The 13,616-nt window shown below is 55.2% G+C and overlaps 1 protein-coding gene and 1 long non-coding RNA gene across 5 annotated transcripts in view; both read right to left on the bottom strand.

Annotated features, from left to right (window-relative positions):
* LOC127927635 (trinucleotide repeat-containing gene 6A protein-like) overlaps positions 1–13,616 on the bottom strand; it is a 69,262-nt gene that overhangs the window by 2,280 nt on the left and 53,366 nt on the right. The window contains 3 exon segments of the mRNA XM_052514253.1: positions 2,510–2,583; positions 9,401–9,499; positions 9,502–9,610. Coding sequence (XP_052370213.1) covers positions 2,510–2,583; positions 9,401–9,499; positions 9,502–9,610 — 282 coding nt within the window.
* LOC127927645 (uncharacterized) lies at positions 10,296–11,548 on the bottom strand. Of its 4 annotated transcripts, none has more exons than XR_008128276.1 (4): positions 11,492–11,548; positions 10,916–11,265; positions 10,648–10,872; positions 10,296–10,498 (listed from the first exon to the last, which is right to left on the bottom strand). It is a non-coding gene; the product is annotated as an uncharacterized LOC127927645 (long non-coding RNA). The 4 variants fall into 4 exon arrangements; XR_008128275.1 differs by having other exon boundaries at positions 10,941–11,265; XR_008128277.1 differs by having other exon boundaries at positions 10,673–10,872; positions 10,941–11,265.

Genomic DNA, 13,616 nt, shown 5'->3' with positions numbered 1-13,616 from the left:
AAAAGCAGCCAACCAGTCACTAGACCCTTGGTAGTCCTCCTAAAAGCAGCCAACCAGTCACTAGTCCCTTGGTAGTCCTCCTAAAAGCAGCCAACCAGTCACTAGTCCCTTGGTAGTCCTCCTAAAAGCAGCCAACCAGTCACTACTCCCTTGGTAGTCCTCCTAAAAGCAGCCAACCATTCACTAGCCCCTTGGTAGTCCTCCTAAAAGCAGCCAACCAGTCACTAGTCCCTTGGTAGTCCTCCTAAAAGGAGCCAACCAGTCACTAGTCCCTTGGTAGTCCTCCAACCAGTCACTAGTCCCTTGGTAGTCCTCCTAAAAGCAGCCAACCAGTCACTAGTCCCTTGGTAGTCCTCCTAAAAGCAGCCAACCAGTCACTAGACCCTTGGTAGTCCTCCTAAAAGCAGCCAACCAGTCACTAGTCCCTTGGTAGTCCTCCTAAAAGCAGCCAACCAGTCACTAGTCCCTTGGTAGTCCTCCTAAAAGCAGCCAACCAGTCACTACTCCCTTGGTAGTCCTCCTAAAAGCAGCCAACCATTCACTAGCCCCTTGGTAGTCCTCCTAAAAGCAGCCAACCAGTCACTAGTCCCTTGGTAGTCCTCCTAAAAGGAGCCAACCAGTCACTAGTCCCTTGGTAGTCCTCCAACCAGTCACTAGTCCCTTGGTAGTCCTCCTAAAAGCAGCCAACCAGTCACTCGTCCCTTGGTAGTCTTCCAACCAGTCACTAGCCCCTTGGTAGTCCTCCTAAAAGCAGCCAACCAGTCACTCGTCCCTTGGTAGCCCTCAAACCAGTCACTAGTCCCTTGGTAGTCCTCCAACCAGTCACTAGTCCCTTGGTAGTCCTCCAACCAGTCACTAGTCCCTTGGTAGTCCTCCAACTAGTCCCTAGTCCCTTGGTAGTCCTCCAACCAGTCACTAGTCCCTTGGTAGTCCTCCTAAAAGCAGCCAACCAGTCACTAGTCCCTTGGTAGTCCTCCTAAAAGCAGCCAACCAGTCACTAGTCCCTTGGTAGTCCTCTGAAAAGCAGGCAACCAGTCACTAGCCCCTTGGTAGTCCTCCAACCAGTCACTAGGCCCTTGGTAGTCCTCCAACCAGTCACTAGCCCCTTGGTAGTCCTCCAACCAGTCACTAGCCCCTTGGTAGTCCTCCTAAAAGCATCCAACCAGTCACTAGTCCCTTGGTAGTCCTCCTAAAAGCAGCCAACCAGTCACTAGTCCCTTGGTAGTCCTCCTAAAAGCAGCCAACCAGTCACTACTCCCTTGGTAGTCCTCCTAAAAGCAGCCAACCATTCACTAGCCCCTTGGTAGTCCTCCTAAAAGCAGCCAACCAGTCACTAGTCCCTTGGTAGTCCTCCTAAAAGCAGCCAACCAGTCACTAGTCCCTTGGTAGCCCTCCTAAAAGCTGCCAACCAGTCACTAGTCCCTTGGTAGTCCTCCAACCAGTCACTAGCCCCTTGGTAGTCCTCCTAAAAGCAGCCAACCAGTCACTAGTCCCTTGGTAGTCCTTCTAAAAGCAGCCAACCAGTCACTAGTCCCTTGGTAGTCCTCCTAAAAGCAGCCAACCAGTCACTTGTCCATTGGTAGTCCTCCTAAAAGCAGCCAACCAGTCACTAGCCCCTTGGTAGTCCTCCTAAAAGCAGCCAACCAGTCACTAACCCCTTGGTAGTCCTCCAACCAGTCACTAGTCCCTTGGTAGTCCGCCAACCAGTCACTAGCCCCTTGGTAGTCCTCCAACCAGTCACTAACCCCTTGGTAGTCCTCCAACCAGTCACTAGCCCCTTGGTAGTCCTCCAACCAGTCACTAGCCCCTTGGTAGTCCTCCTAAAAGCAGCCAACCAGTCACTCGTCCCTTGGTAGTCCTTCAACCAGTCACTAGTCCCTTGGTAGTCCTCCAACCAGTCACTAGTCCCTTGGTAGTCCTCCAACCAGTCACTAGTCCCTTGGTAGTCCTCCAACCAGTCACTAGTCCCTTGGTAGTCCTCCAACCAGTCACTAGCCCCTTGGTAGTCCTCCAACCAGTCACTAGTCCCTTGGTAGTCCTCCAACCAGTCACTAGCCCCTTGGTAGTCCTCCAACCAGTCACTAGTCCCTTGGTAGTCCTCCAACCAGTCACTAGTCCCTTGGTAGTCCTCCAACCAGTCACTAGTCCCTTGGTAGTCCTCCAACCAGTCACTAGTCCCTTGGTAGTCCTCCAACCAGTCACTAGCCCCTTGGTAGTCCTCCAACCAGTCACTAGTCCCTTGGTAGTCCTCCTAAAAGGAGCCAACCAGTCACTAGTCCCTTGGTAGTCCTCCAACCAGTCACTAGTCCCTTGGTAGTCCTCCTAAAAGCATCCAACCAGTCACTAGTCCCTTGGTAGTCCTCCTAAAAGCATCCAACCAGTCACAAGTCCCTTGGTAGTCCTCCTAAAAGCAGCAACACTGGTAGATAGTAGGCCAGAGTGTGTGTGTGTGTGTGTGTGTGTGTGTGTGTGTGTGTGTGTGTGTGTGTGTGTGTGTGTGTGTGTTCACCTGAGTTGTGAGATTCTTGAGAACGAGCCAGTTGGTTCTCCCTGAGCTGCTGCTACCGTCACTCCAACTACAACCTGAGTGGCAGGAGAGAACAGACGATTATCACCAAGACACACTTGATTTCCACTACAGGGCCAATCCATACCCTACTGGCTCTGGGGGCAATCCGTACGCTACTGGCTCTGGGGGCAATCCGTACGCTACCGGCTCTGGGGGGCCAATCCATACCCTACTGGCTCTGTGGGGCCAATCCGTACCCTACTGGCTCTGGGGGAGGCAATGCGTACCCTACCTGCTCTGGGGGCAATCCATACCCTACTGGCTCTGGGGGGCAATCCGTACCCTACTGGCTCTGGGGGGCAGTCCGTACCCTACTGGCTCTGGGGGGGCAATCGGTACCCTACTGGCTCTGGGGGCCAATCCATACCCTACTGGCTCTGGGGGGCCAATCCATACCCTACTGGCTCTGGGGGCCAATCGATACCCTACTGGCTCTGGGGGCCAATCGATACCCTACTGGCTCTGGGGGCCAATCGATACCCTACTGGCTCTGGGGGCCAATCCATACCCTACTGGCTCTGGGGGCCAATCCATACCCTACTGGCTCTGGGGGCCAATCCATACCCTACTGGCTCTGGGGGGCAATCCGTACCCTACTGGCTCTGGGGGCCAATCCATACCCTACTGGCTCTGTGGGGGCCAATCCGTACCCTTCCGGCTCTGGGGGCCAATCCGTACCCTACCGGCTCTGGGAGGGGCCAATCCGTACCCTACAGACTCTGGGAGGGGGACAATCCGTACCCTACAGACTCTGGGGGCCAATCCGTACCCTACAGACTCTGGGGGCCAATCCGTACCCTACAGACTCTGGGGGGGGCCAATCCATACCCTACCGACTCTGGGGGGCGCCAACTCCGTACCCTACCGACTCTGGGGGCCAATCCGTACCCTACCGACTCTGGGGGCCAATCCGTACCCTACCGAATCTGGGGGCCATCCGTACCCTACCGACTCTGGGGGCCAATCCGTACCCTACCGACTCTTGGGGGCCACCCCAATCCGTACCCTACCGACTCTGGGGGCCAATCCGTACCCTAACAACTCTGGGGGCAATCCGTACCCTAACGACTCTGGGGGGCCAATCCGTACCCTAACGACTCTGGGGGGACAATCCGTACCCTACCGACTCTGGGGGGGCCAATCCGTACCCTACCAACTCTGGGGGTGGTTCAATCCGTACCCTACAGACTCTTGGGGGGCCAATCCGTACCCTACCGACTCTTGGAGGGGGCCAATCCGTACCCTACCGACTCTTGGAGGGGGCCAATCCGTACCCTACCGACTCTGGGGGCCAATCCGTACCCTACCGTCTCTGGGGGCCAATCCATACCCTACCGACTCTGGGGGCCAATCCGTACCCTACCGACTCTGGGGGCCAATCCGTACCCTACCGACTCTTGGGGGCCAATCCGTACCCTACCGAATCGGGGGGGGACCAAGCCGCACCCTACCGAATCGGGGGCAATCCGTACCCTACCGACTCTGGGGGGGACCAATCCATACCCTACAGACTCTGGGGGGGGGGCAATCCGTACCCTACAGACTCTGGGGGGGACCAATCCGTACCCTACCGAATCGGGGGGCAATCCGTACCCTACCGACTCTGGGGGACCAACTGCACCCTACCGAATCGGGGGCAATCCGTACCCTACCGACTCTGGGGGGGACCAATCCATACCCTACAGACTCTGGGGGGGGGGCAATCCGTACCCTACAGACTCTGGGGGGGACCAATCCGTACCCTACCGACTCTGGGGGACCAATCCATACCCTACAGACTCTGGGGGGGGGCAATCCGTACCCTACCGACTCTGGGGGGGACCAATCCGTACCCTACCGAATCGGGGGGGCCAATCCGTACCCTACCGACTCTGGGGGGCCAATCCGTACCCTACCGACTCTGGGGGGTGGTTCAATCCGTACCCTACCGACTCTGGGGGCCAATCCGTACCCTACCGACTCTTGGGGGGGCCAATCCGTACCCTACCGACTCTTGGGGGCCAATCCCCTACCCTCTGGGGGGCCGACTCTTCTGGGGGCCAATCCGTACCCTACCGACTCTGGGGGGGCAATCCGTACCCTAACGACTCTGGGGGCCAATCCGTACCCTAACGACTCTGGGGGCCAATCCGTACCCTGGGGGGGGACAGACTACCCCTACCGACTCTGGGGGCCAATCCGTACCCTACCGACTCTTGGGGGCCAATCCATACCCTACAGACTCTGGGGGCAATCCGTACCCTACCGACTCTGGGGGCCTATCCGTACCCTACAGACTCTGGGGGGGCAATCCGTACCCTACCGACTCTGGGGGGGACTCGGGGGCAATCCGTACCCTACCGACTCTGGGGGGCCAATCCCCTACCGTACCCTACCGACTCTGCGGGGGCCAATCCGTACCCTACCGACTCTGCGGGGGCCAATCCGTACCCTACCGAATCTGGGGGGCCAATCCGCAATCCGTACCCTACCGACTCTGCGGGGGCCAATCCGTACCCTACCGACTCTGGGGGCAATCCGTACCCTACCGACTCTGGGGGGGGCCAATCCGTACCCTACCGACTCTGGGGGCAATCCGTACCCTACCGACTCTGGGGGGCCTATCCGTACCCTACAGACTCTGGGGGCAATCCGTACCCTACCGACTCTGGGGGCAATCCGTACCCTACCGACTCTGGGGGGCAATCCGTACCCTACCGACTCTGCGGGGGCCAATCCGTACCCTACCGACTCTGCGGGGGGCCAATCCATACCCTACCGAATCGGGGGGGGCAATCCGTACCCTACCGACTCTGCGGGGGCCAATCCGTACCCTACCGACTCTGGGGGCAATCCGTACGCTACCGACTCTGCGGGGGCCAATCCGTACCCTACCCTACCGAATCGGGGGGCAATCCGTACCCTACCGACTCTGCTCTGCGGGGGGCCAATCCGTACCCTACCGAATCGGGGGCAATCCGTACCCTACCGACTCTGGTGTTTGTTCTCCCATGATCCTTTGTGCCATGGATCCAGGAACTACAGGCAACTTCAGAAAGTATTACATTACAGTATATACATTTTGTTACGTTACAGCCTCCTTCCATCTCTCTCTCTACATCTCTATTCTAAAATTGATTGAATTGTCCCCCCCCCCATCAATCTACACACAATACCCCATATCGTGATGTCATTACGGGGTGTCGTGATGTCATGTCATTACGGGGTGTCGTCATGTCTTTACGGGGTGTCGTCATGTCATTACGGGGTGTCGTCATGTCTTTACGGGGTGTCGTCATGTCTTTACGGGGTGTCGTCATGTCTTTACGGGGTGTCGTCATGTCTTTACGGGGTGTCGTCATGTCTTTACGGGGTGTCGTCATGTCTTTACGGGGTGTCGTCATGTCTTTACGGGGTGTCGTCATGTCTTTACGGGGTGTCGTCATGTCGTTACGGGGTGTCGTCATGTCGTTACGGGGTGTCGTCATGTCGTTACGGGGTGTCGTCATGTCTTTACGGGTGTCGTCATGTCTTTACGGGGTGTCGTCATGTCTTTACGGGGTGTCGTCATGTCTTTACGGGGTGTCGTCATGTCTTTACGGGGTGTCGTCATGTCTTTACGGGGTGTCGTCATGTCTTTACGGGGTGTCGTCATGTCTTTACGGGGTGTCGTCATGTCTTTACGGGGTGTCGTGATGTCATTACGGGGTGTCGTGATGTCATTACGGGGTGTCGTGATGTCATTACGGGGTGTCGTGATGTCATTACGGGGTATCGTGATGTCATTACGGGGTATGGTGATGTCATTACGGGGTATGGTGATGTCATTACGGGGTATCGTGATGTCATTACGGGGTATCGAGATGTCATTACGGGGTATCGTGATGTCATTACGGGGTATCGTGATGTCATTACGGGGTATCGTGATGTCATTACGGGGTATCGTGATGTCATTACGGGGTATCGTGATGTCATTACGGGGTATCGTGATGTCATTACGGGGTATCGTGATGTCATTACGGGGTATCGTGATGTCATTACGGGGTATCGTGATGTCATTACGGGGTATCGTGATGTCATTACGGGTATCGTGATGTCATTACGAGTCATGATGTCACGGGTATCGGGATGTCATTACGGGTGATGTCATTACGGGGTATCGTGATGTCATTACGGGGTATCGTGATGTCATTACGGGGTAGTGTGATGTCATTACGGGGTATCGTGATGTCATTACGGGGTATCGTAAGACACGACATCCGATCCTCGTTTGCTAAGTCAAACGACACCGCTGGTTCTGCTCACACTGCCCTACCCTGTGCTCTGACCTCTTTCTCCCCTCTCTCTCCAGATGAAATCTCGCGTCTTGTGACGGCCGGCCGCCCAACAACCTGCCCGCTTGACCCTATCCCCTCCTCTCTTCTCCAGACCATTTCCGGAGACCTTCTCCCTTACCTCACCTCGCTCATCAACTCATCCCTGACCGCTGGCTACGTCCCTTCCGTCTTCAAGAGAGCGAGAGTTGCACCCCTTCTGAAAAAACCTACACTCGATCCCTCCGATGTCAACAACTACAGACCAGTATCCCTTCTTTCTTTTCTCTCCAAAACTCTTGAACGTGCCGTCCTTGGCCAGCTCTCCCGCTATCTCTCTCAGAATGACCTTCTTGATCCAAATCAGTCAGGTTTCAAGACTAGTCATTCAACTGAGACTGCTCTTCTCTGTATCACGGAGGCGCTCCGCACTGCTAAAGCTAACTCTCTCTCCTCTGCTCTCATCCTTCTAGACCTATCGGCTGCCTTCGATACTGTGAACCATCAGATCCTCCTCTCCACCCTCTCCGAGTTGGGCATCTCCGGCGCGGCCCACGCTTGGATTGCGTCCTACCTGACAGGTCGCTCCTACCAGGTGGCGTGGCGAGAATCTGTCTCCTCACCACGCGCTCTCACCACTGGTGTCCCCCAGGGCTCTGTTCTAGGCCCTCTCCTATTCTCACTATACACCAAGTCACTTGGCTCTGTCATAACCTCACATGGTCTCTCCTATCATTGCTATGCAGACGACACACAATTAATCTTCTCCTTTCCCCCTTCTGATGACCAGGTGGCGAATCGCATCTCTGGCAGACATATCAGTGTGGATGACGGATCACCACCTCAAGCTGAACCTCGGCAAGACGGAGCTGCTCTTCCTCCCGGGGAAGGACTGCCCGTTCCATGATCTCGCCATCACGGTTGACAACTCCATTGTGTCCTCCTCCCAGAGCGCTAAGAACCTTGGCGTGATCCTGGACAACACCCTGTCGTTCTCAACTAACATCAAGGCGGTGGCCCGTTCCTGTAGGTTCATGCTCTACAACATCCGCAGAGTACGACCCTGCCTCACACAGGAAGCGGCGCAGGTCCTAATCCAGGCACTTGTCATCTCCCGTCTGGATTACTGCAACTCGCTGTTGGCTGGGCTCCCTGCCTGTGCCATTAAACCCCTACAACTCATCCAGAACGCCGCAGCCCGTCTGGTGTTCAACCTTCCCAAGTTCTCTCACGTCACCCCGCTCCTCCGCTCTCTCCACTGGCTTCCAGTTGAAGCTCGCATCCGCTACAAGACCATGGTGCTTGCCTACGGAGCTGTGAGGGGAACGGCACCTCAGTACCTCCAGGCTCTGATCAGGCCCTACACCCAAACAAGGGCACTGCGTTCATCCACCTCTGGCCTGCTCGCCTCCCTACCAATGAGGAAGTACAGTTCCCGCTCAGCCCAGTCAAAACTGTTCGCTGCTCTGGCCCCCAATGGTGGAACAAACTCCCTCACGACGCCAGGACAGCGGAGTCAATCACCACCTTCCGGAGACACCTGAAACCCCACCTCTTTAAGGAATACCTAGGATAGGATAAAGTAATCCTTCTCACCCCCCCCCCCTTAAAAGATTTAGATGCACTATTGTAAAGTGGCTGTTCCACTGGATGTCATAAGGTGAATGCACCAATTTGTAAGTCGCTCTGGATAAGAGCGTCTGCTAAATGACTTAAATGTAAATGTAAATGTATCGTGATGTCATTACGGGGTGTCGTGATGTCATTACGGGGTGTCGTGATGTCATTACGGGGTGTCGTGATGTCATTACGGGGTGTCGTGATGTCATTACGGGGTATGGTGATGTCATTACGGGGTATGGTGATGTCATTACGGGGTATGGTGATGTCATTACGGGGTATGGTGATGTCATTACGGGGTATGGTGATGTCATTACGGGGTATGGTGATGTCATTACGGGGTATGGTGATGTCATTACGGGGTATGGTGATGTCATTACGGGGTATGGTGATGTCATTACGGGGTATGGTGATGTCATTACGGGGTATCGTGATGTCATTACGGGGTAGTGTGATGTCATTACGGGGTAGTGTGATGTCATTATGGGGTAGTGTGATGTCATTATGGGGTAGTGTGATGTCATGGGGTATTGAGATGTCATTATGGGGTATTGAGATGTCATTATGGGTATTGTGATGTCATTATGGGGTATTGTGATGTCATTCTGGGGTATTGTGATGTCATTCTGGGGTATTGCGATGTCATTATGGCGTATTGCGATGTCATTATGGGGTATTGTGATGTCATTATGGGGTATTGTGATGTCACTATGATAGATTGATGAGGAACATAATATTGAATCCATTTTACTGTAAAACAAAAGGTGAAAAAAGGGGTCTGAATACTTTCTGAAGGTGTAAAACAGCTTGGTGTGAATTAGGCAACACACACACACACACACACACACACACACACACACACACACACATTTCCCCACACCGTTTAACACATCTACACCCCTGTTACAGGCAGTCTCACCAGGTGTGTATCTGGAGTCAGAGTGCCCCCAGCCCCCAAGCGGAGAGGAGCTTCCCCCAGGGTGGAGGGGTTTCTGGTTGGTGAGGCCGGGAGGGGGCGGGAAGGGGCTGAAAGACCTTTAGGAGCCAGAGGGACCTTCCACAGCTCATGGGCCAGAGAGGAGTTACATCCTGCTGGAGACCATTTAGACTCTCCGGACCTGACTGGAGAGGGGGGAGGAGAGGAGAGAGGGGAGGAGAGAGAGGGAGAGGGGGGAGGGGAGAGAGAGAGAGAAGAGGGAGGGGGCAGAGAGAGAGTGGGAGGAGAGAGGAGGAAGAGGAGAGGGGGAGAGGAGGAGAAAGAGGTGGAGGAGGGAGAGGGGGAGAGGTGGGAGGAGGGAGAGGTGGAGGAGAGGGGGCAGAGAGAGATTGGGAGGAGAAAGAGAGAGGGGGAGAGGTGGAGGAGAGAGGGAGAGAGAGAGAAGAGAGGGGAGAGGTGGAGGAGAGAGGGAGAGAGAGAGAGAGAGAGGGGGAGAGGTGGAGGAGAGAGGGAGAGAGAGAGAGAGAGGGGGAGAGGTGGAGGAGAGAGAGAGGGGGAGAGGTGGAGGAGAGAGGGAGAGAGAGAGAGAGAAGAGGGGGGGCAGAGAGAGAGAGAGAGAAGAGAGGGGGCAGAGAGAGAGGGGGAGGAGAGAGAGAGAGAGGGGGAGAGGTGGAGGAGGGAGAGGGGGAGGAGAGAGGGGGAGGAGAGAGAGAGGGGGAGGAGAGAGAGAGGGGGAGAGGTGGAGGAGACAGTGGGAGGGGAGAGAGAGAACAATCCATAAGGTGGTAAATGACCTGAATAGATAATGACAGAAGGAGAAGTTTACAACTTTGTGATTTATACCTCCAATGTGATGGTTGCAACATTATCAATCAGAGTCCTACCCGTAGCGGGGAGAGTTAGACCTACCCGTAGCGGGGAGAGTTAGACCTACCCGTAGCGGGGAGAGTTAGACCTACCCGTAGCGGGGAGAGTTAGACCTACCCGTAGCGGGGAGAGTTAGACCTACCCGTAGCGGGGAGAGTTAGACCTACCCGTAGCGGGGAGAGTTAGACCTACCCGTAGCGGGGAGAGTTAGACCTACCCGTGCGGGAGAGTTAGACGGGAGTTAGACCTACCCGTGAGTTAGACCTACCCGTGGCGGGGAGAGTTAGACCTACCCGTAGCGGGGAGAGTTAGACCTACCCGTAGCGGGGAGAGTTAGACCTACCCGTAGCGGGGAGTTAGACCTACCCGTAGCGGGGAGAGTTAGACCTACCCGTAGCGGGGAGAGTTAGACCTACCCGTAGCGGGGAGAGTTAGACCTACCCGTAGCGGGGAGAGTTAGACCTACCCGTAGCGGGGAGAGTTAGACCTACCCGTAGCGGGGAGAGTTAGACCTACCCGTAGCGGGGAGAGTTAGACCTACCCGTAGCGGGGAGAGTTAGACCTACCCGTAGCGGGGAGAGTTAGACCTACCCGGGGAGAGTTAGACCTACCCGTAGCGGGGAGTTAGACCTACCCGTAGCGGGGAGAGTTAGACCTACCCGTAGCGGGGAGAGTTAGACCTACCCGTAGCGGGGAGAGTTAGACCTACCCGGAGCGGGGAGAGTTAGACCTACCCGTAGCGGGGAGAGTTAGACCTACCCGTAGCGGGGAGAGTTAGACCTACCCGTAGCGGGGAGAGTTAGACCTACCCGTAGCGGGGAGAGTTAGACCTACCCGTAGCGGGGAGAGTTAGACCTACCCGTAGCGGGGAGAGTTAGACCTACCCGTAGCGGGGAGAGTTAGACCTACCCGTAGCGGGGAGAGTTAGACCTACCCGTAGCGGGGAGAGTTAGACCTACCCGTAGCGGGGAGAGTTAGACCTACCCGTAGCGGGGAGTAGTTAGACCTACCCGGGGAGAGTTAGACCTACCCGTGGCGGGAGAGTTAGTTAGACCCTACCCGTAGCGGGGAGAGTTAGACCTACCCGTAGCGGGGGAGGACCTACCCGTAGCGGGGAGTTACCTACCCGTAGCGGGGAGAGTTAGACCTACCCGTAGCGGGGACCTACCCGTAGTTAGACCTACCCGTAGCGGGGAGAGGTTAGACCTACCCGTAGCGGGGAGAGTTAGACCTACCCGTAGCGGGGAGAGTTAGACCTACCCGTGGCGGGGAGTTAGACCTACCCGTAGCGGGGAGAGTTAGACCTACCCGTAGCGGGGTTAGAGGACCTACCCGTAGCGGGGAGAGTTAGACCTACCCGTAGCGGGGAGAGTTAGACCTTAGAGTTAGACCTACCCGTAGTGGGGAGGGTTAGACCTACCCGTTGGGGAGAGTTAGACCTACCCGTAGCGGGGAGGCACGACCTACCCGTAGCGGGGAGAGTTAGACCTACCCGTAGTGGAGAGTTAGACCTACCCGTGAGCGGGGAGGGTTAGACCTACCCGTAGATGGGGGAGTTAGACCTACCCGTAGCGGAGAGGTTAGAGACCTACCCGTAGAGGGTTAGAGACCTACCCGTAGGGGGAGAGAGACCTACCCGTAGGGGGAGAGAGACCTACCCGTAGGGGGAGAGAGAGAAAAACCCGTAGTGAGGGGGTTAGACCGGGGAGAGTTAGAGACCTACCCGTAGAGAGGGAGGGGTTAAGAGTTGAGAAAGGAGTTAGAGGGTTAGACCTACCCGTAGCGGGAGAGTTAGACCTAAGTGGAGAGTAGAGAAAGAGAGGGGTTAGACCTACCCGGAGGTTAGAGACCTACCCGTAGTGGAGAGGAGATTAGACCTACCCGTAGCGGGAAGAGAGTTAGAACCCGTAGGAGAGGGGAGGGGAGGTTAGAGAAGAGGAGAGAGAGAAGGGTTAGAGGGGGTTAGAACCCGTAGGGAGAGAGAAAAGGAGAGGTTAGAGAAACCCGTAGAGAGAGGGGTTAGGAGAGAGAAAGGAGTTAGAAAGGAGAGAGTGGGAGAAGGGAGAGAGGGGTTAGAGAGAACCCGAAAAAGAGGGAGAAAAAGAGAGACACACAGTTACCACCGGACCAATAGACCCAAAAGTGGGATGAAATGAAGCTCGTCCACTAGGAGGACAGACCGGTTAGTACACATCATAGTGCACTAGGACAGACCGGGTTAGTACACATCATAGTCCACTAGGACCCGGGTTAGTACACATCATAGTCCACTAGGACAGAGGGTTAGTACACATCATAGTCCACTAGGACAGACCGGGTTAGTACACATCATAGTCCACTAGCCTGAGGACAGACCGGGTTAGGAGGGTACACATCATAGTCCACTAGCCTGAGGGTTAGACCGGGTTAGTACACATCATAGTCCACTAGCCTGAGGACAGACCGGGTTAGTACACATCATAGTCCACTAGGACAGACCGGGTTAGTACACATCATAGTCCACTAGGACAGACCGGGTTAGTACACATCATAGTCCACTAGGGTTAGACCAGGTTAGTACACATCATAGTCCACTAGCCTGAGGACAGACCGGGTTAGTACACATCATAGTCCACTAGGACAGACCGGGTTAGTACACATCATAGTCCACTAGCCTGAGGACAGACTGGGTTAGTACACATCATAGTCCACTAGGACAGACCGGGTTAGTACACATCATAGTCCACTAGGACAGACCGGGTTAGTACATCACCACTAGTCCACTAGGACAGACCGGGTTAGTACACATCATAGTCCACTAGGACAGACCGGGTTAGTACACATCATAGTCCACTAGCCTGAGGACAGACCCCGGGGTTAGTACACATCATAGTCCACTAGGACAGACCGGGTTAGTACACATCATAGTCCACTAGGACGGACCGGGTTAGTGCACATCATAGTCCACTAGGACAGACTGGGTTAGTACACATCATAGTCCACTAGGACAGACCGGGTTAGTACACATCATAGTCCACTAGGACAGACCGGGTTAGTACACATCATAGTCCACTAGCCTGAGGACAGACCGGGTTAGTACACATCATAGTCCACTAGGGTTAGACCGGGTTAGTACACATCATAGTCCACTAGGACAGACCGGGTTAGTACACATCATAGTCCACTAGGACAGACCGGGTTAGTACACATCATAGTCCACTAGGACAGACCAGGTTAGTACACATCATAGTCCACTAGGACAGACCGGGTTAGTACACATCATAGTCCACTAGGACAGACCGGGTTAGTACACATCATAGTCCACTAGGACAGACCGGGTTAGTACACATCA

The sequence above is a fragment of the Oncorhynchus keta genome, unplaced genomic scaffold (assembly GCF_023373465.1).
Source record: "Oncorhynchus keta strain PuntledgeMale-10-30-2019 unplaced genomic scaffold, Oket_V2 Un_scaffold_16189_pilon_pilon, whole genome shotgun sequence".
In the NCBI taxonomy this organism is placed as follows: domain Eukaryota; kingdom Metazoa; phylum Chordata; class Actinopteri; order Salmoniformes; family Salmonidae; genus Oncorhynchus; species Oncorhynchus keta.
This window is presented reverse-complemented; position numbering and strand designations above follow the sequence as displayed.